Source organism: Misgurnus anguillicaudatus, chromosome 15, assembly GCF_027580225.2.
Source record: "Misgurnus anguillicaudatus chromosome 15, ASM2758022v2, whole genome shotgun sequence".
NCBI classification, from domain to species: domain Eukaryota; kingdom Metazoa; phylum Chordata; class Actinopteri; order Cypriniformes; family Cobitidae; genus Misgurnus; species Misgurnus anguillicaudatus.
This window is the reverse complement of record NC_073351.2, coordinates 12,182,809-12,203,567: the sequence shown is the minus strand read 5'-3', so window position 1 is coordinate 12,203,567 and position 20,759 is coordinate 12,182,809. Positions and strand designations below refer to the sequence as shown.

Sequence of the window (20,759 nt, the reverse complement as noted above, 5' to 3'; positions counted from 1 at the left end):
ATGTCTTCATTGTATTTCCAAAATGGTTTTATTGCTAGATTAGAATGCTAACCACAAAGGGCCTGGAAATTGATGAGAAGTTGAGAAAGAGAGAAAGGGCGGATGGATTGATGTAAATTGGGCATCCATGCTGGAATTTCTTTCATTTATTAACATATCAAAGAAGATTAGCTGAATTCTGCCTTCCCATAATTCCTCCTGTCACCACCCCATCTCTCCCTTTCCTTTTCTCTTTTCTCCCTGCTGCTATCTGAACACATTGCAAGTTAGTGTAGAGATTATTATGTTATTTTCAGCCTGTTGTTTGCCACATTATCAAAAGGCAGACAGAGAATGGGTTTTGATGGGGAAGAAAGATTGTGAATGGGGAAAAGCAAGCCAAATTTGCGAACCTGCTGTGTTAAGCCAAAGTATAGTCCATTTTGTACGGGGACACGAGGGTCCCCATGACGCAGCTTGCGTCATCAGAAGTGGTGTGGATTTTTTTTAAACCCTGCATACATTGAACACGTAGGTCACGCATGAGAATGTAGTATGTAGCCCAGGAGATGCATTGCATTTTGTCGCATGCGTCAAACGTCTGTGTACATATACGAGTCAAATAAACTATGTTTTGAAGGGTGTGCGTTCAACCATGCACGTACGTTCGCATACATGTAACAACAGCCTATACTTTAGGCTTAAGAGCGCATGTACCCACTAGGCCACAGTGCCAACAGTGTTGAGAAAATCTATGCAGGTTATAGACACTTGTTCTTGGTGTGTTTGTGTGTTTATAGACGGGATCATCTGGGGCCGAAAGGTCTGCCATTCATTCCCCAGACTGATCCCTCTGGACAGGCCCTTATAACTGAACCCAGAACAATTTAGAGCAGTGCTTGGATATGCAGGATACCAGTGGGGCTGTTTGGAGGCCAGTCGGTAGCTAGTAGTAGGGTCTGTTATTTGACTTCTGTCAGTTCAGATCTGCTGTGTTAGGTCAGATGGGAGTCCTGACCCTCGGCCCCCCAAATGTCAGACTTGTGATTGATTGTCTCTTTGAATTCGTCAACAGAAATACTAGTTTGCTGTTTTGAAACTTTTGAACTTGTTTGTTGTTGGGACAACTTTGACTATGAGCATTAAAGGATACACTTCCTGAATTATTGAGAAATAGCTTTATTGTTTCTTAATCTCTTTCAACAAACACAACTGATAAATTGCTATCTGGATCTTTCAAATGCATACATGTGTAGTAGTTTTGTAACGGTTTATTAGTAAATGTAACGTTAACACACATTCCTGTTGTCTTCTTTACAGTGAAACCATCTAAGCCCCGGTGCTGGATGGAGGGTAGGCTGCTAGAAGGCAGTGATGTCAAACTCAGCTGCAAGTCTTCTGATGGGTCAGACCCCATCCGTTACAAATGGGAGAGAGTCCTGGATAAAGGCAAGAGTGTGGGGAAACTCCCCCCTCTCTCCCTGATTGGTGAGTCCAACACCCGCTAATCAAGTCCCCTTGACCATTAACATAACGTCTGGTGTATGTCATACAGTACCATATTCTGACCAAAAACTGAGACATAAAGCCAATTGTGATTGATGATGTCTTAATTACATTCATTTCGTAAACCTTGCACATCTATACTGCTTTAGAAGTGCTGTTTGTAGCAGCCTGGTAACTTAGACTTATTAAAACTTAATGATAAAGATTTACATCAAAGCTTACATCGGCGCTTTGAGATGAGAAGCAATTTCGACAGCTCATTATTCCTCAGATGGTTATTAGATAAAGATAAAAGATAACTAAACAACATCATATGTACATATTGGCATCAAAGAGTGCATATTAGTACCGCAGAGATACATATCGGTACAAAAAGACTTAATATTAGTACTTCATAGGCACATATTGGCACCAAAGTGTGCATATTAGTACCTCATAGGTAAATATTGGCACCAAAGAGTTCATATTAGTACTTCATAGGCACATATTGGCACCAAAGTGTTCATAGGTACATATTGGCACCAAAGAGTGCATATTAGTACCTCATAGGTAAATATTGGCACCAAAGAGTGCATATTAGTACCTCATAGGTACATATTGGTACCAAAAGAGTTCATATTAGTACTTCATAGGCACATATTGGCACCAAAGTGTTCATAGGTACATATTGGCACCAAAGAGTGCATATTAGTACCTCATAGGTAAATATTGGCACCAAAGAGTGCATATTAGTACCTCATAGGTACATATTGGTACCAAAAGAGTTCATATTAGTACTTCATAGGCACATATTGGCACCAAAGAGTGCATAGATACATATTGGCACCAAAGAGTGCATATTAGTACCTCATAGATACATTTTGGCACCAAAGAGTTCATAGATACGTATTGGCACCAAAGAGTGCATATTAGTACCTCAGAGATACATTTTGGCACCAAAGAGTTCATAGGTACATATTGGCACCAAAGAGTGCATATTAGTATGTCAGAGGTACATATTGGTACCAAAGAGTTTATATTAGTACCTCATAGATACATAATGGCACCAAGGAGTGCATATAACTACCTCAGAGGTACATACTGGCACCAAAGAGCGCATATTAGTACCTCATAGGTACATATTGGTACCAAAAGAGTTCATATTAGTACTTCATATGCACATATTGGCACCAAAGAGTGCATATTAGTACCTCAGAGATACATTTTGGCACCAAAGAGTTCATAGATACATATTGGCACCAAAAGAGTGCATATTAGTACCTCAGAGATACATATCGGTACCAAAAGACTTCATATTAGTACTTCATTGGCACATATTGGCACCAAAGAGTTTATAGGTACATATTGGTACCAAATAGTTTATATTAGTACCTCATAGGCACATATTGGCACCAAAGATTTCATAGGTACAGTGCATATTAGTACCTCATAGGTACATATTGGCACCAAAGAGTGCATATTAGTACGTCAGAGGTACATATTGGTACCAAAGAGTTCATATTAGTACCTCATAGATACATATTGGCACCAAAGAGTATATATAACTACCTCAGAGGTACATACCGGCACCAAAGAGTGCATATTAGTACCTCATAGGTACATATTGGTACCAAAAGAGTTCATATTAGTACTTCATATGCATACATTGGCACCAAAGAGTTCATAGATGTATATTGGCACCAAAGAGTGCATATTAGTACCTCAGAGATACATTTTGGCACCAAAGAGTTCATAGATACATATTGGTACCAAATAGTTTATATTAGTACCTCATAGGCACATATTGGCACCAAAGATTTCATAGGTACATATTGGCACCAAAGAGTTTATATTAGTACCTCATAGGCACATATTGGCACCAAAGATTTCATAAGTACATATTGGCACCAAAGAGTGCATATTAGTACCTCAGAGGTACATATTGGGACCAACGAGTGCATATAACTACCTCAGAGGTACATACTGGCACCAAAGAGTGCATATTAGTACCTCATAGGTACATATTGGTACCAAAAGAGTTCATATTAGTACTTCATATGCACATATTGGCACCAAAGAGTTCATAAACACATATTGGCACCAAAGAGTGCATATAGACGGTTTCATCGGACGCACGTGATACACGTCTGGATCCGAACCTTACTTCCGGTTTCGTTTTTTTAATGGTCTAACTAGTTGCTAAACTGATCTCTTGAACAAATGCCTCATCGAAAATAACAAATGTTTTGGTTTCCTAGGTAATCTATGTGTTGTTGTTTTGCTTGTTATATAAATAAACTACGTTTAAAGTACTTTGTTGTTATTTATTATTAGCGGAGTTTACCGGAAGTTACTGCGGACCGCGACAGCCGCTTGTTTGATGTTCTGACTGCTGAAACCGATACTCTATTAGTACCTCAGAGATACATTTTGGCACCAAAGAGTGCATATAACTCCCTCATATGTAAATATTGGCACCAGAGAGTTCATAGATACATATTGGCACCAAAGAGTGCATATTAGTACCTCATATGTAAATATTGGCACCAGAGAGTTCATAGATACATATTGGCACCAAAGAGTGCATATTAGTACCTCAGAGGTACATATTGGCACCAAAGAGTTCATAGATACATTTTAGAAAGCGTTTGTGGTACAGACAACCCAAAGATGTTTAATCACATTTGTCAGTTGATGCATTAGAATGCAATCTTACTTGGTTCTGCTTGGATAACAGATGAACTCTTTAATAGCATCCGCAGACTGAACAGAGAATTATACAATGTTCAAGCACTGTTTCCAAACGATTTCTCCAGCACACACCAGCTCATCAGAGCCCTATTGTTTTCAAATCTATTTAGCCGTACGCAGTTCTGCAGACGTGCTGGATCACACCCTTGCCCAAGCTCAACAGTTAACCACCCTTATCAATGAACACCTGCTCACTGTAATTAGCTTTTCTTTGCCGCTTAACGCTCCACCACTCCCAGAATTCACATCACATAGTGGATCAGAGAGTCAGATGATTTTTTTGAAAGAGTCATTTTTGGATGAGTAATGGTCCTAGTGACTTGTAATGATGAAGGTGCGAGGGGTTCTGAGCACGCTCAGTGCGTCCTCTTTCATCATGGGCCGCAGACACAGACGCTTCCTCATGGACCAGAGGATAAACATTAACTGTCCATCTCTTCTGCTGGAGTTCCAGCAGAGTCATATATTAGATTGACACACGTTAATATGCAGCATTCAACAGACCCGTGGTATAAGGGTGCAATAACTCCTGCTGCAATCTTTTACTTTTGCCTCTCTATCACCATCTCTGTTTGAAACCTAAAATTACAACTTGCTTGCAGAGTTATTTTCTAACACGGATGATGTTTAACTTCTAAACAAATGCTGTCAGAACAAGATACAAGTGTTAAACTATTCCAACATCGACAAATGTGATTTAGTAGACAAATCTTCTTTCTGACGTGACGTGTAAGTCAAATGGGTATTTACCACAACATTTATCACATTAAATCTACAGTTTGTGTTTGTTTTAGATTCATTTGAAGTCACCACTATTGTGATTAGTGTTTCCTTTAGTTAGGCTTTTGTCCCTTGACCTTCCAAAACTGACTCTGCTCTTTTAGCATTGCAACAGTGTTTTTGCTTGTAGCAATTACAACTTGTTTGTTGCTTGAGGAAGGAGAATTGTATATGATGTCATATAAGCTTAGTTGTTTTTATGTTGTGCTCCCTAATATTTACATATGAAATAAGAATAAAGAACTGAAATGTATAAGAGTGACACGCAATGCTGATCTAAAAACACACTGTATTGAATAAGATGGCTGAAAATTTGTCAGCTGTGGTTTTGCTTCAGAGACATCAATACTTTGGATACAAATCTCAACAATGGTGAGATTAAATTTTGAGAAAGCTTTCTACAATCCTGGTACCCAGCATGCATTGCGGCATGCAGCTTTGTTGTTGATTGTCACCATTATTGTGTTTCATAGGCGGATTGAAGTGTCACTAAAGGTTACGGAAAATGTTCTGTAAATCTACAGAATGTTCAGTTTTTGAATAAACGGAAATGTCTGTAAACATAACGGAAAAGGTACCGGTAATTTTCTGCCAGGACATTATCCGTTTTTTTTTACGGATAATTTTTTTAGAGTGTACAGTTATGTTTTCAGTATTCCAAAATCCCACTATATAACATTGACACATAATAGAGATTGACACTAAATATAGTATGTCACATTATCCTATTAATATCATCCAATTTTTCGATATATATTTAATGCCCATAGATTTTATATTTTATATTCGTTTTTGAATATTTCTATTTTATTGTTAAAGGGATAGTTCGGCCAAAAACGATATTAAACCCATGATTTACTCACCCCCAAGCTGTCCGAGTTGCATATGTCACTCGTTTTTCAGACAAACACATCTTCGGATACTCCAGAAAATATTTTAGATCTTTCTGTTGATCAAATGCAATGTCACGGGGTCCAGCAACAGTCCACGACCTTCAAGTCCAAAAAAAGTGCGTCCATCCTTCACAAATTAAATCCAAACGGCTCCAGGATGATAAACAAAGGTCTTCTAAGGGTAATCCGTGCGGCGTTGTTGTAGAAACATCCATATTTAAAATGCCACCAACGCAATTAACTACCTTCCGGTAGCGCCGCCATCTTAGAGTCATCCGCATTCAGGATGAGCGCTTACGCAGCATACAGCGGTTTCTCTGCTGCTGCTCTGTCCCCCCGCCCTCCGAATGTGTCATACGTCACTAAGAAAAGTGCGTACACTACGCTAATACTCTCTCCTGAGTCTAAGATGGCGGCGCTACCGGAAGCTAGTTAATTATGTTAAAACAATTTTAAATATGGATATTTCTACAACAACGCCGCACGGATTACCCTCAGAAGACCTTTGTTTATCATCCTGGAGCCGTTTGGATTTAATTTGTGAAGGATGGACGCACTTTTTTTGGACTTGAAGGTCGTGGACTATTGCTGGACCCCGTAACATTACATTTATTCAACAGAAAGATCTAAAATATTTTCTAAAATATCCGAAAATGTGTTTGTCTGAAAAACGATAGACATATGCAACTTGGACAGCTTGGGGGTGAGTAAATAATGGGTTTAATATCGTTTTTGGTTGAACTATCCCTTTAATACCTAACAAATTCCTTGAACATGTAAACCCACAGTAATCAGCTGATTCTGATTATATGCCTAATGTAAATATATAATAAGATTGTAGCAAAAAATCTTATTTTGTTACTCTTATTTTCAGATCTGAAGAACCCAGAGGTTGTGACCTTGAGGAACTTGACACAGGACAGCTCAGGGGTCTACAAGTGCACCGCCAGCAATGACGTAGGGGAGGAGAACTGCATCATCGAGGTGACAATGCAATATGTGAGTACAGCTCTGAGGTCAGCACTTCCTCTGGGCTTTGGAAGGGTGTAATTAGTGCTAAAGTTATGAAACTCTGATCTGAGATCAGTCAGTGATGGCACTTTTAGGATAAAGGCTGTTTCCACACTGCACACTATCTTTTTTATTATTTCTTTCTTTCTGTATTTGTTGTATATACGCTTCTTTTAAAGGTGCAATGTGTTAATTTTAGGAGGAACTTTTTGACAGAAATGCAGTATAATATACATAACTATGTTTTCAGTGGTGTATAAATACTTAAATAATGACTGCATTGTTTTATTAACTTATAATGAGCTGTTTTTATCTACATACACTGCGGGTCCCCTTGCATGGAAGTCGCCATTTTGCACCACCATGTTTCTAAAGTAGCCCTAAACAGACAAAGTGCTTTATAGAGTGCATTTGATCATGTTTTCTCAGATGACGACATATTTGTCCTGTGGTGGCTATTGTAGCTTTTGTAGGAGGGGTGAGCGGTGGATTGCAATGCCCAATCTCACTGCTAGATGCCGCTAAAATCTACACACTGCACCTTTAAAGATAAAATATTTTTGCTTGGTTGTTTTGTTCAATTTTTCCCCTCTCCTCTTTGTCTCAGACACATACAGACGCACACACTTTTTAGTGAACACTGGGAAGTGAAAGGCAGTGTGTGGTTATTTGTCATTGGTCTTGCTCAGATGGCCATTTCTCATTGTTGTGTGTAATGGTTTTGGAAGAAGCAGAAGAATTTAATGCTCACCAGAGGAAAGACAGAGAGAGATCTGTAAACATTTGACAACTGCTCTGCAGTTAGGCCGGCTCTCCGCATCTGTCACAGCACCGGAATAATAACAATTGATGTGAATGAGACATTTTGTTGTTGTAGCTGCATTGCAAAGTTTCATTTAGTTTAATTTAGGTCTTAGCTTTCACTCTCTAGATATCTCATGAGGACTTTAATAAAGTGTAACTACCATATGGGTTCCCCAGCTAATATAACTTCAAAATCTTTTTGTCAAACAAATATAAATTGTAATTTTTTGTGCCATTGTCAAATTTGAGAGTCCTGGTTTTTACATATATATTTTGGCATAAGATTTCAACCAAAGCGACTTTAATGTTAATTTAAGTTAGACTATACAGAACTTATTCAAGATAGATTTATCAGTATGTGTGTTACCTAGGATTGAACCCACATATTTATGCAATAATGTAATTTTAAATTCACCATATACATTATTAATTTATTCTGCAAAGTGAAAAATTTATGAAAATCACAAAAATAAGAAATATATTTTCTGACATAAAGATATAGGGCTCTATCTTACACCTGGCGCAATGCAGTGCAATGTGCGACGCAAGTGTCTTTTGCTAGTTTCAACCCGGCGAAATTATCATTTTCACGTTTAGTGCCACGTTGTTTAAATAGCAAATGCATTCGCACCCAGTTTTGTGCCCATAGGCGTTTTGGTCTGAAAACCTGTTCAAGCGCATTGTTGGCGCATTACTATTTTGAGGAAACTAAAATAGACTAAACACCTAGTTTAGGTCATCTTTTGGCGGACCACTGGGGGGGTTTGGCGGACCACACTTTAAGAATTACTGCTTTAAACAAATGCAAATATTGCATCTATTTTTAAATGTTTTTTTTTTAATGCTACCCCAAAGATTTATAGTATATGATGTCTTTGTACCTGTGGATATGATGAGATGAGAACCGTTTTTAACCTGTTAACCCTCTTTCCATTTTCTGAACCCCCCCACAAAAACTGTCATAGCCAAACTAAAATAGATACAGTTTATGAAGTCTTTGCACTAAAAGCATAAGTTTGGTCTCATTTGAAAGCAGACACTTGGAAGTTTATTAAGAGGTGAACATTAGTTACTGTCATAATGAGAAAAGTTGTTATAGAGAGCTTAAATTATACTTTTTTATAAACTCCACCAAACATGTATGAAATATTGTTATGAAAATCTAAATGAAACTTGCCTTGGAGCAATCTAGAAATGCTCTGCAGTTAAAGCCACAGGTCTGACCATGTTCTGTTTTAAATCTGAAGATGATACCTCTAAAACTCTGTATTTTATGAAATGTTTTTTAGACCCATGTCATGTAAATTTATTTAGAGAAAACAGCAAAAATGATAAGCTAATGTTTGTTTATTTATATCTCACAACATCCTTTAAGTTTATTGTCCTATTGCTCCGTGTTTTAAACAGACTCATTAAATAAGCATCCAAATTAGTCATTAACAACTTTTAATCCTGGATATGGCTGTCTAAATGTTTATTTTATTATTATTATTAATAATTACTCATACATTTTATTTAGTGTTTTATTTCCTCCTTTTGTCTCAATTCACCTTCTTTTTATTAAATTCCTTTCTTACAAAAAGAAACTTAACGTTACATTAAAGAAGCTTTACAAGTCGAAATTATTCCTAGAAACACATATCTCATATCTCCAGACAGCAGATGTTTACAGAACAGCTAGTACGTTAGCTTAGCATACCATCAAAACACTACAAATAAAAGCATTTATAATAAAACTCACTTTATAACATCAAAAGTCGAGTGCTTAAACAATCATGCGTGATCTGATGTGGCTTTGGATCATAAAATAAGACCGAAAATAAACAATTTTATGCTATTTATGCTGTTAGCTTAGCATAGCATTATAATATATAGTACTGTTATGAAAATAACAGACATAGCGTTAAAAATACAGACAAACCATATATAATCTTAATCGTGTTTATTGTCTCCATGTTTCAAAACATCAAAACATCTTTATTAGCATGTTATTATAAAAACAGCGATCGCTCGTTGCAGGTCACTGTTCAAGTTCACGTCTGACTGACAGCTCAGCTGAGCTCTGTCTTCTTCATGAGTTTCATATTGATAATTTGATACTTTCTGACTTTAGCGCCCTCCGGCTTCACGTATGAATGAAACAAACTGAGTGTAAATGACTGCAGACTCAAACTTGCTCATATCGCCATATTTGAAATAAAAATGGGTGAAATATTACCCCCCCTGCATAAATTTGAAGTAAACATATAAAATTGAAGTAATATTTCTCCAAATATGCATACTTTGAATTAAAAGCCTAGATGGATGTTGTTTTATCGAGTGCTTTCATTACGATCACGGAGGAGTATTTTTATCAATGAGTGCGGCTGAGGGTTATATTTCAAATTAAAGGTATGTACCGTTTTTCATTTTCATAACTCCTGACAAAAATGAAGAAATTACTGTCACTAGGATTTTCAGATTAAAATAAAGGTCAAAAACTAAATCTTAAGTCAAAACACTTCTTAATGATGTATAGTTGTTTAATGTAAGTACATTTAAACTAACAGTAATTGAAATTATGTAAATAAATAGCTCTTCAGTACATCCACGTCCTCGCGCAGGTTATCAAGTTTTAAGTAATGCTTTTCAAAGCACTCATGGCGGTGTCAGAGTGCTGAAGGCTCTCCACATGTTTGTCAATTCTTTATCTCCTGTTTGTTACAAATAAAGTATTTTTATAGTACTTTTCTTGCATATTGGTAAATTATTCTTTAAGATCATGTAGGCTATCCATTCATTTACAGCGATTAAAAGCCTGTTTATTTTACTTCCATGACTAAAAGATGACTTTTAAAGGTTTTAATACCAAAAAAAAACTATACAAGTTTCTATACAAATGAAAACCACGCAATTTTTTATATCAATCTTAAACTGGTGGTTTCTTCCTCCGCTTAGTTTTTTAGTTTACAAATTCGGCGTGGCAAAAGCGGACACGCCCGTTTAGACCGTGTGCCGTGCGCTTTAGACAATGCGCTTAGATTGTTAAAATAGGGCCCATGAAGAGACTACAGCCTGACCTAATGGGACTTTGTTACTTAAGCTCCACCCCTAAACCCAAAGTCAATGAAGCGAAAGCAGATTAAATGAGATTGTATTAAATTACTCATCTCGTAAATAGTTTAATTAAAGAGTAATCTATAAGCCGGTCATATGATCAAGGTGCAAACCAAAAGCATATTTCTTATAATGTGAATGTACTGAAGATGTTTCTCCTCTGCTCTTATATGTTTAGATGTGAGGGGTATGGGTGTGGTGGCTGGTGCAGTGGTTGGCGTTTCGTTCGGCGTCCTGCTCCTCATTCTCATCATCTGGCTTGTCTTTCGCAAAAAGGAGAAAAAGAAATATGAAGAGGAGGAGACTCCTAATGAGATTAGGTGAGTCTTTGCACTGTGTTTCATATGTGATCTGTATTGATCGTGGTTTTATGGGACCACTTTCTTATATGAACTGCGGAAGGGGGATTTTATCAATGTGATTTTATCTATGCTGGCGTGCATGTGCCTGTATGTTTGCATGTATGTTCTAGATGTCTCTCTGCGGCACATTTAGCTCTCCAGCTGTACAGGACAATCTCCATAATATATATGAGACAGCTGTTATTGAAACCTATAGAGAATTCACTGTGTGTAACCATTTAACCATAGTTGTTTATCTAAATTATGCACATAGAAATGCTTTACATGGGAGCATATCTTATGTAGATTGATTTCAATTGAACAGTACAGTCTCTTTTCATGGATATATAAATGATCTGTTTAGCTTGGCTTGTATTGTCATCCAACAAGAAACAAGACTTTTTTATTTAATTTAAAAAATAATGAATGGTCATAATATTTAAAATGTATTGTCTAAAACAATTTTTATTGGTGGATGATGTCACCCAGCCCTCTTATTTTCACCCCCTGCCAATTTGTAACACAAATTCTGGCAAATATATACATTTTGTCTTGAATATTCTATTTATTATGGAAGTACAATAATAACAATGCTTAACCTCTACATGTATGCATTTTTGCAGGGAAGATGCAGAAGCCCCTAAAGCCAAGCTGGTGAAGCCCAACTCGCTCTCTTCATCCCGCTCTGGTAGCTCACGCTCTGGTGCATCCTCTACGCAGTCCATGGTGCACAACAGCGCCACCCGAACCCAACGTCCGCGGCCACCCGCCGTCGCAGCCCTCAAGGAAAACGGACAACCCCACAGCTTTCCCCAATCTCCCCCGGCCTACACGCAGGTGGTGCCCAAGACCCCAGAACCCCCTGGCACCCCAAAATTCAGACCACCTAACCCTTCAGTAAACATGACCATTCCTGCAGGAGTCATGGCGCCCGCTCAAAGCAAGGCCTTCCAGACAGTGTAAATAAAGAGAGTGTAGAGGAAACCCAACCTATATGGGAAACCCACAGTGACTCTTCCAAAAGTTGCACCTAGGATCGGGGAGAAAAACAAAAATGTACTATAAAAAGTCATAAATAAATAAATAAAGTATGTAATTCAAAATAAAATCAATCATATTAAAGCTAAAAAATTGAATGCATATTTACAAAGAGGAATATACAACATGCTTGCCCCCTTCTGACGTATTAAAATAAGAGAGGAAAAATATTTAGTCTGGTTTTTCTTTGTTTCTCTCTCTTTCTTTTGATCACCAGGCGCAAGCAGGCCTTTTTTTACTTTTTTTCCTCCTTTGAACTCTTAAAGCTTTGGAAGCGTTGTGGGCAGTGGGCTGGAATGATTTCCCCAAGTGCAGTTTATTTATTTATTGAATCAGAGAGGCTAAAGGACCAAGGGCAGGTTGGGTTTATGAAACACGATGCGATAAAGGAACGACCAGATCTCCATCTAAAGAGAAAGGATATTATCCGAGAGCTGCTTGTTGCTGCTAGGAAAATATAACCTGTTCATACTTCCACGAAATTCCTATCCATCGTTTTCCAGAATGCACTGCAAACGTTGGCCCCGGCCCCGATAACCACCAAAAAGGGGGACACACGGAGGGGCTGGAAAAATGACTTGAATGACACAGAAAGACTCGGACACTTCAATGAATTCACTAATTGGTTGCACCACTTTGCCTGCAGTACTATAATGCGCTAGTGTTGTGCTCTTCCATGCATACTTAATTTAGGTCATTGTCATAGTTTTAATAGCAAACACACTTGCTTTCGGCTGAATTTTAGAGTGCACATTATTCAGAATTCAATTATGTTCGGCAATCATTACCATTCGTGTGATAATCAAATTATAGAGAAGAGCATTATTATTATAGGCATATATAGACATGCCATATAGTGTACATTTATTATTTGGTGGTGCGATGCTCCAGATGCTACAGTCCCATAATAGTGGAGGACTACTGCACTGTGCAAAATGTATTCCCCCCTTTTTTTGGGGGGGCAGGTTTGTTTTGTTACCTGATTTGCATTATTTCTTAAGTGAATGGTGGTACGCAACGCAGGCAGCACATGCAAAATATACTGATCTGTGATCTTTCACACTCATATAAGTATTTGTGGTCAAATTTGTGTACAGTATGGAGTGCAGGTCTGTGACAGAAAGTTTGCGGTCTCATTGGAAAGCTTTGCTTCAGTTTGTATTTGTTACAGCTTTAATTTACAGTGGTACTGAAACCAAAATCTGTCATGGATACTATGAATGTTTTTAAGACGAAACATTTGGTCTTTCTTTTCTAGAATACCCAGCAGTCATACATGATAACATATGAGGCACAAGTAACTTTTGACTATAATCTCACAGTACTGTGGACACTTAAAGAAAATGACATAACAGGGATTATGTCATTATAAGTACTGAACACTTCTGCATCCTAGTTGGGAGGCCGTGTGGGTTCACGTATACACTATGGTACCATCCCAAAATGGTTGCCTTTTTGTGTCAGACATCCTGCGGCTTCCTCCGCCGAGCTCTGTCAAAAACTTTCTCTATTAGCCGTGTATCCGAACCCCCGGGAAGACCTTGCATGGTGCATTTTTGAGACTTGAAATAGACAAGTTGCCTGTATCGTGTGCCTTCGCAGAAACGTCTACCCCTGAGATTTGTTTTCTTCACAATGGATGTGCTGGGAGCCTCTGAAGTCCTGTCGGTGGAGAAGGAGAACGCTCTGACACAAAGAGGCAGTCATATACATCAGCCACACAAATAATGTATACTCTGTAGTCATGATGATGTTTTATATTGTACATACAGATAAATATATGCACACTATATCTTTTAAGTTATCGTTTGAAGATTGGAGTTATAGGCCATAATAAAGCTGTAGATGAGGTATTATGCATTTTCTGAAAGTGATCATACCTGCTAAGCTCCCTTTAATAAATAAATAATTTCCTTTTTAATGGCTACTTATATATCCACCATATTTAAGAAAGCAAAGCCATAAGGGAGCAAGTATTACATGATTCAATTACTCAACAATCGCCTTTTCAATTTTGTGTTTCGGGCCTTCAGGTCGCTAGCAAATCGACTTTTTTTCATGCCGAAGCAAAACTAACCTGGTTATTATTTTTACTTAAACACTGCTTCTGCCAATTGCTGTTAATTTCCCCTATACATGCATACATACATTGGCTGACCCAGCCTCATAAATAAAGACACGTTTTCTACAGACACATATTTCAGGAGTGACTGGGTGGACTGTTGTCATTAAGCATGACGGATGGCCTGTCACATAGGGTGAGGAGTGAACGATGGGAAACGTAAGGGTAGGGAACACAGGCGGGGTTGTCCGGTTCCAAACCTCACAGAGGTTTTCCTGTATCCTTACGTCCAAACGAACCAGGTGGTTCCAGAAGACAAAAAGGTTAAAGATTTACACTTTGTGTAACAATTGGTACTGAATCTGATTCAAAATACTTTTTGACATTTATCTTAGTCTATTTGGTTAAGGTGTATTACTTTTTCCAATATTTAAAGCATGACTTAAATACGTAGGCAGCTCCTTACAGTTTGGAAAAAAGTCTTGCTTTTTTGGGCAGCCGTTCAACTCATCCTCTGGCTGTTCCGCTTCTTTGTTTCAGGTCATTTATTTCATCTTTTTTGGCAACAAGTCAAGCCTGGTCCATTTTTGGTGCCTGCTGGACAGTTTGGTGGCTTTCATTATTACTTAATACGGCTAAAGAGCCATCTTGGTACAGCATTTAGATATTAATGGAGAATACGCTCCCATAAAACCACCAGTACATTTTGATGTGGTGCTCACATTGCGATGTGAGTTCGGATGGACGTTCAGACCTGGGATAAGCATTATTTTAAACATTCAAAGTATTTGACTGTATAGCCTTTATTCGGTCATTGTTATCCGACATGGTTGCTTTCAAAATAGCTTCTTTGACTCATCATGGAAACTGTAGCAGTATGTGTAAAAGGAAATTTAAAGGGTAAAAGGGATTGCATGTTATGGCCTACGGGATATCGGGAATGCTTTGCTTCTGTGTTCATACAGGTACCTGTATACAGCTGAATATATAAGTGTAAATATGTCTATCATCTCTGTAAGTTTGATTTTTACTTTTTTGTTACATTTTTACTTTTAAGAATTTCGGGCCCTTGAGCTGGTGTTTGCCTGAGAGTCTCCATCTTAGAAGAAAGAAAATGATCTTTCTCTTATGAGTTTTGTAAACCAGTCTGTTCATTTTGAAAAGATCCATTCCTGTAAATATGTCCCTCTACAAGTAAAAAATTGTATATTTTTACGGACTCTGAGTTAATAATACTTCATTTGCAAATGAAATGACAAGTTAACGACAAGCTATTTGCCAGCCAGTTTTTTAATTAAAAGTAAAACATGTTTGCGTGAATGAATATTTGCGTAATGGAAATTACCTTAATACATCATTAGCAATAACACTAAATTTCTGATGAGAACAAAATAGGCATATTCAAATATTTGTCAACAATGTACTGCAATTTGATTAGAGCTATTATGTAGACACATGGTAATGAGTAAAACAAGTGACATCATTAGACAACGATGATGTTCCCTCAATTCGGTTTCATGCATCCTTGATTTAGTAAATTATCATTTAAATGATTACATTTATGCTGTTGTTGTGACTTTGAGCACATGCTTTTTAATATTTTAACCATCAGCAGCCAAAGTAGCTAACAGGGAAGCCATATGGCATGTAAAAAAGCATAAAAAGCACAAAAAACACAATGAATAAAAATGGTCATGTGACTGATCATTTCTATTATAGGAAGTATATAGGCTTTGCTAATTTGCTAAGGTTTGCTAATGGTGTACATCAGTTATCATCAAAAGGGTTTGTTCAAATGTAACTAACCAGTTGAATGTGCATATATACATTTTTGCAAGTTGTTCGAACAACAAAATAAATAGGTTGTTAAAGGAGCATCTTTTAGAAAGATCTCTTGACAGAAATGCAATATACAGTAAAAGAACTTACATAATTAATTCTTTAAAAAATCCAGATAATTTACTCACCACCATGTCATCCAAAATGTTGATGTCTTTCTTTGTTCAGTCGAGAAGAAATTATGTTTTTTGAGGAAAACATTCCAGGATTTTTCTCATTTTAATGGACTTTAATGACCCCAACACGTAACAGTTTAAAATTGCAGTTTCAACGGAGTTTCAAAGGACTTTAAACGATCCCAAACAAGCCATAAGGGTAAGATAAGATCTAGCTAAACAATGGTTATTTTTGACAAGACAAATAAAAAATATGCACTTTTAAACCACAACTTCTCGTCTATTTCCGGTCCTGTGAAGCACCAGCACAACCTCATGTAATTGCATAGTGACATAGAAAGGTCACATGTCACATATATTAAATGCACATTTGCGGACCATTTTAAACAATAAACTGACACAAAGACATTAAAGGAATAGTCTACTCATTTTCAATATTAAAATATGTTATTACCTTAACTAAGAATTGTTGATACATCCCTCCACCATCTGTGTGCGTGCACGCAAGCGCCGGAGCGCGCCGCCACGCCCCGACAGCACCCAGCTCAGCCCCATTCACCCAACCGCACCATCCAGAGACAAAGCCAGAAGTGACCAAACACATCAACGTTTTTCCTGTTTGGGACGAGTGGTTATGCGAGCAGGTTTGGTGGTACAGGGTGAAACGTGGCGCTTTTCTGGGCGGATTTGGGAGAGGAACTATGTTTTGTGGAGTGGTGGCACTTTTGGGAGTACTTCGACTCGGCGCAGTAACACCCTCCCTCTCCCATTATGAGAGTGAGAAGGGGAGCGGACTTTTCAGGCGAGTCGGGGTGCTCCCAGGGGTGCTATTGCGCCATGGGGTGTGGTTCCTCTTTTGAATCCGCTTAGAAAGGCGCTACATTTTATTTTGTACCACCAAACTTGGTCGTATAACTACTCGTCTTAAATAGGAAAAACGTTGATGTGTTTGGTCACTTCTAACTTTATCTCTAAATGGTACCATTGAATGAATGGGGCTAAGCTAAATGCTATCGAAGCGTCGCAGCGCGCTCCATCGCTTACGTGCACGCACACAGATGATAGAGGGATGTATCAACAATTCTTAGTTAAGGTAATAACATATTTTAATATTGAAAATGAGTAGACTATTCCTTTAATTAGTATCATTCCACATACAACAACGTTGGAACGATCCTCTTTCTTCACACTTGTAAACACTGGGGTGTAGTTTCACATTCGCCATCCGTGACCTCTTGACGTGATGACGTATTGCGTAAGGTTGTGCTGGCGCGTCACAGGACCAGAGATAGACGAGAAGTTATGGTTTAAAAGTGCATATTTTAAATTTTTCTTGCCAAAAATGACAATTGTTTAGCTAGATAAGACCCTTATGCCTCGTTTGGGATCATTTAGAGTCCTTAGAAACTTAGTTGAAAAAAACTGTTAAGTGTTGAGTTAAGTTAAATGTTAAGTGTCGGGTTCCATTAAAGTCCATTAAAATGAGAAAAATCCTGTAATGTTGTCTCAAAAAACATAATTTCTTTTCGTCTGAACAAAGAAAGACATCAACATTTTGGATGACATGATGGTGAGTAAATTATCTGGATTTTTTTTTAAGAAAATGGACTAATCCTTTAAGGTCGCAAAATCACAAATTAAGGATAACCCAGACATGACTTCAAGTGACCCTATGGACCGCGGGTTAAAAAAGCAAATTCTCTGAATTTAAACTCTCTCATTATTAGGATAATGTATAGTGGTAGACATTTGAACAAAATATAATACACTGTTGCTGGTAATTTTTAGATATTTTATGCAAAAATCTTACATATTTTGCCTTTAAAAATGCTGTGGTTTTATAGGCCTAATTGTTTAATTAAACCGTTTTAACAAGGATGCACTTGGGTGTGATTTCTGTGCACTCAGTCACAAGCTCAGGCACACTTGTACATTTCTAGTGAAACTCTGCACCCTAGTGTTTGAAATTTTTGAGTGAACCCAGATAATAATACAATAAACAATAAAATATGAAAGATGAGTTATGTAACTGGGATCATTTTGATTTTACCTGTAATTTGCTTATTAAACAAACATCACATAATGTACACTGTTACCACAAGCAAGATTTTCAGTAAACTGAGTCACCGAAGAATCATTTAAAGCTCTTCTCAGTTCTTCTAGGCCTGTGGTTCTCAAACTTTTCGGAGTGCGTCCCCCTGTAGGGTGCATACCTTCACAGCCCCCCCAATAGAAAATTCATGACATAAAACAATCTCAAACTTTAACAAAACATATTAAATGATAAAATGTAGTGCTGTTGGTTAGAAGTAATATTTTTCTGAGGATTGATTACAAAGAATTCATTATAAAGTAATGTATTTTATAAAATAACATAAAACTGGGGCCCCCTGGCACCATCTTGAGCCCCCCCACCCCCAGTTTGGAAACCGCTGATCTTGTGTAAAAAAAAATCTAACTAAAACATCTCATTAAAACGCAAAAACAGCTTTAAAGGCGGGATGCATGATTTTGGAAAAATAGTTTGGAAAAGATAGTCGGACCGCGTACCAAAACACACTTGTAGCCAATCAGTGTCTACTAACCGACAGTGGGGCGGGTCTATCAAAAGAAGGTCCAGATTCTATTGGTGTAGGGGCGTGTTTGTTTAGGTGATTTAAATGTCAACATTGGCTTTCAGAGATCATGCACCCCGCCTTTAAAGATAAACAATTGTGAAAAAGTTTTAACAATGTTTAGTTATGAACAACAACAACATCTGTTTTTATCTATTTGTCACTTTCTGGTCCCGTGTGACAGTATAGATGATGAAGACAGCATTTTGTGACCCAAATTAAAGCACATTTCACCGTCTGTAGAGTCGTCTAATTATGCAACTATAAAGTTAAATGGAGTAGTTAATGGGATGTTATATTTAACTGTCTTTCTGCATGATCTTCTCTTTTAAAAACGTACATGTCAGACGTCGATCCGCTTGCTCACCCTTCATTCGTGGTTCGTCGAGAGTAAACGTGACTCTGTCAGATCAGGGAAATACGGTACAGTGGCTCATTGAGCTCACCGGGTCGGCTTGCCTCGGGTTTTACATTTCTAAAGATTAATAGCTCGGTTTTAGTGGGCTGTCACCAGAGACCTGTGGCCCATTTGTGAAAAGTACATTGAAGATTTCACCCTAATTATAGTTTTTTAGGTTAGTGACTGATGAGAGAGGAAATGATGTGAAAGTAAAGCTGCATTACAGTAGGCTTAAGGTAATAAATGGCTCTGTGTTCAAAAAATGTTTTAGCCTGTTCAAAGTGATTTACAGTGCATTCAAGCAATACGTTTTTTTTTCTGTACGTGCATTCTCTGGGAATTGATCTCATGACCTTGGTGTTGATAGCATCATGCTTCACGAGCTGAGCTATAGGGAACCGACAAAGCTGTTATGTTGAAATTATTGTAATAGAAATAAGAGACCAAAGAGAGATATGGGACACATAATGCTAGCTAATGTAATAAAGCAGTTAACTGGGACACTGGTGAAGTAGTAATAGTATACTGTGTCATTTTACTGTAAATTAGTGTAGGAAGTAAGTTAATTTACAGCAAGAAAGATCATTTGTACTTTTTCTGTTTAATGCAAAGATATTGAATATAACAAGATTGAGCACTCCTATTGCAGACTGATCTCACAGAAAGTCGTTAATTTATTTGTGTGCATGGCACGAAATTCAGCTTCACAACTTTCTTTTTCGTTTCATTTTATGTTTTGTTTTCTCGTTGTTTTTTTCCTATTGTCTTACCATTGATGGTTGGGGTTAGAATCACTTTTTGTTTTTAGACATCTTAACCCAAACCCCAACTATAACCCAAACTCTAAGCGAGAATAGTTTAAAAGCAAAAGAAAAACATGTAGAAAACAATACATAAAAGTACATCCTAACCCAAACCCCAAATCTAACCCCAACCCCAAGCGACAATGATTTAAAAAAGAGAAAACAATACATAAAATGACATGAAAAAGACATTCGTGCTCAAGGCATAAAAAAGCTGAATTCCGTGCCATGGACATGAATAAATTAATCAATTTTTGCGTGACTATAACACAACTTTCCGTGAGATCATGTTGCCTATTGCAGGGCTCAAAATTAACTTTTTTATTTGGTAGCACTGGTGCTCCCAACTTTAAAGAGTTAGGAGCACCAGCAAAAATTTAGGCGCATCCATCCAAAAATTAAAAAGCACCACAACTACAATGTAAATGTTAATAGATTTATTTTATTAGAAATAAAACACCACCAGAGGGCTTTACACATCCTATGGCCAGCATTTAAAAGTTGGTCTTCTATTTTTCTTTTTGCTGCATAAATTCCTAAATTAATACCCAAATGCTGTTGAAATAGTATAGCAGCAATAATAATTTAACAACTACAGGTAACATGATTAAGATTAACATAGAAAATCTAGCAAAGACGTAAAACACTGATTAATTGTGACATTACAAAAGTGACCCTAATATAGAAGGCTAATATATATTGGTATTGATAACTGCATTACCAGGATGCTTTTACTACTAGGCAAT

At 37.4% G+C, this 20,759-nt stretch overlaps 1 protein-coding gene across 1 annotated transcript in view; it reads left to right on the top strand.

Moving 5' to 3' along the window:
• The window catches only part of clmpb (CXADR like membrane protein b), a 92,536-nt gene extending 77,026 nt beyond the window's left edge, over window positions 1–15,510 (top strand). Inside the window, exons 4-7 of the mRNA XM_073853427.1 lie at window positions 1,300–1,467; window positions 6,763–6,892; window positions 10,985–11,119; window positions 11,764–15,510. Of these exons, the coding sequence (XP_073709528.1) occupies window positions 1,300–1,467; window positions 6,763–6,892; window positions 10,985–11,119; window positions 11,764–12,103 (773 nt within the window). The 3' untranslated portion in view covers window positions 12,104–15,510. The remainder of the gene's footprint in view (window positions 1–1,299; window positions 1,468–6,762; window positions 6,893–10,984; window positions 11,120–11,763) is intronic.
• Window positions 15,511–20,759: the final 5,249 nt, after the last annotated feature.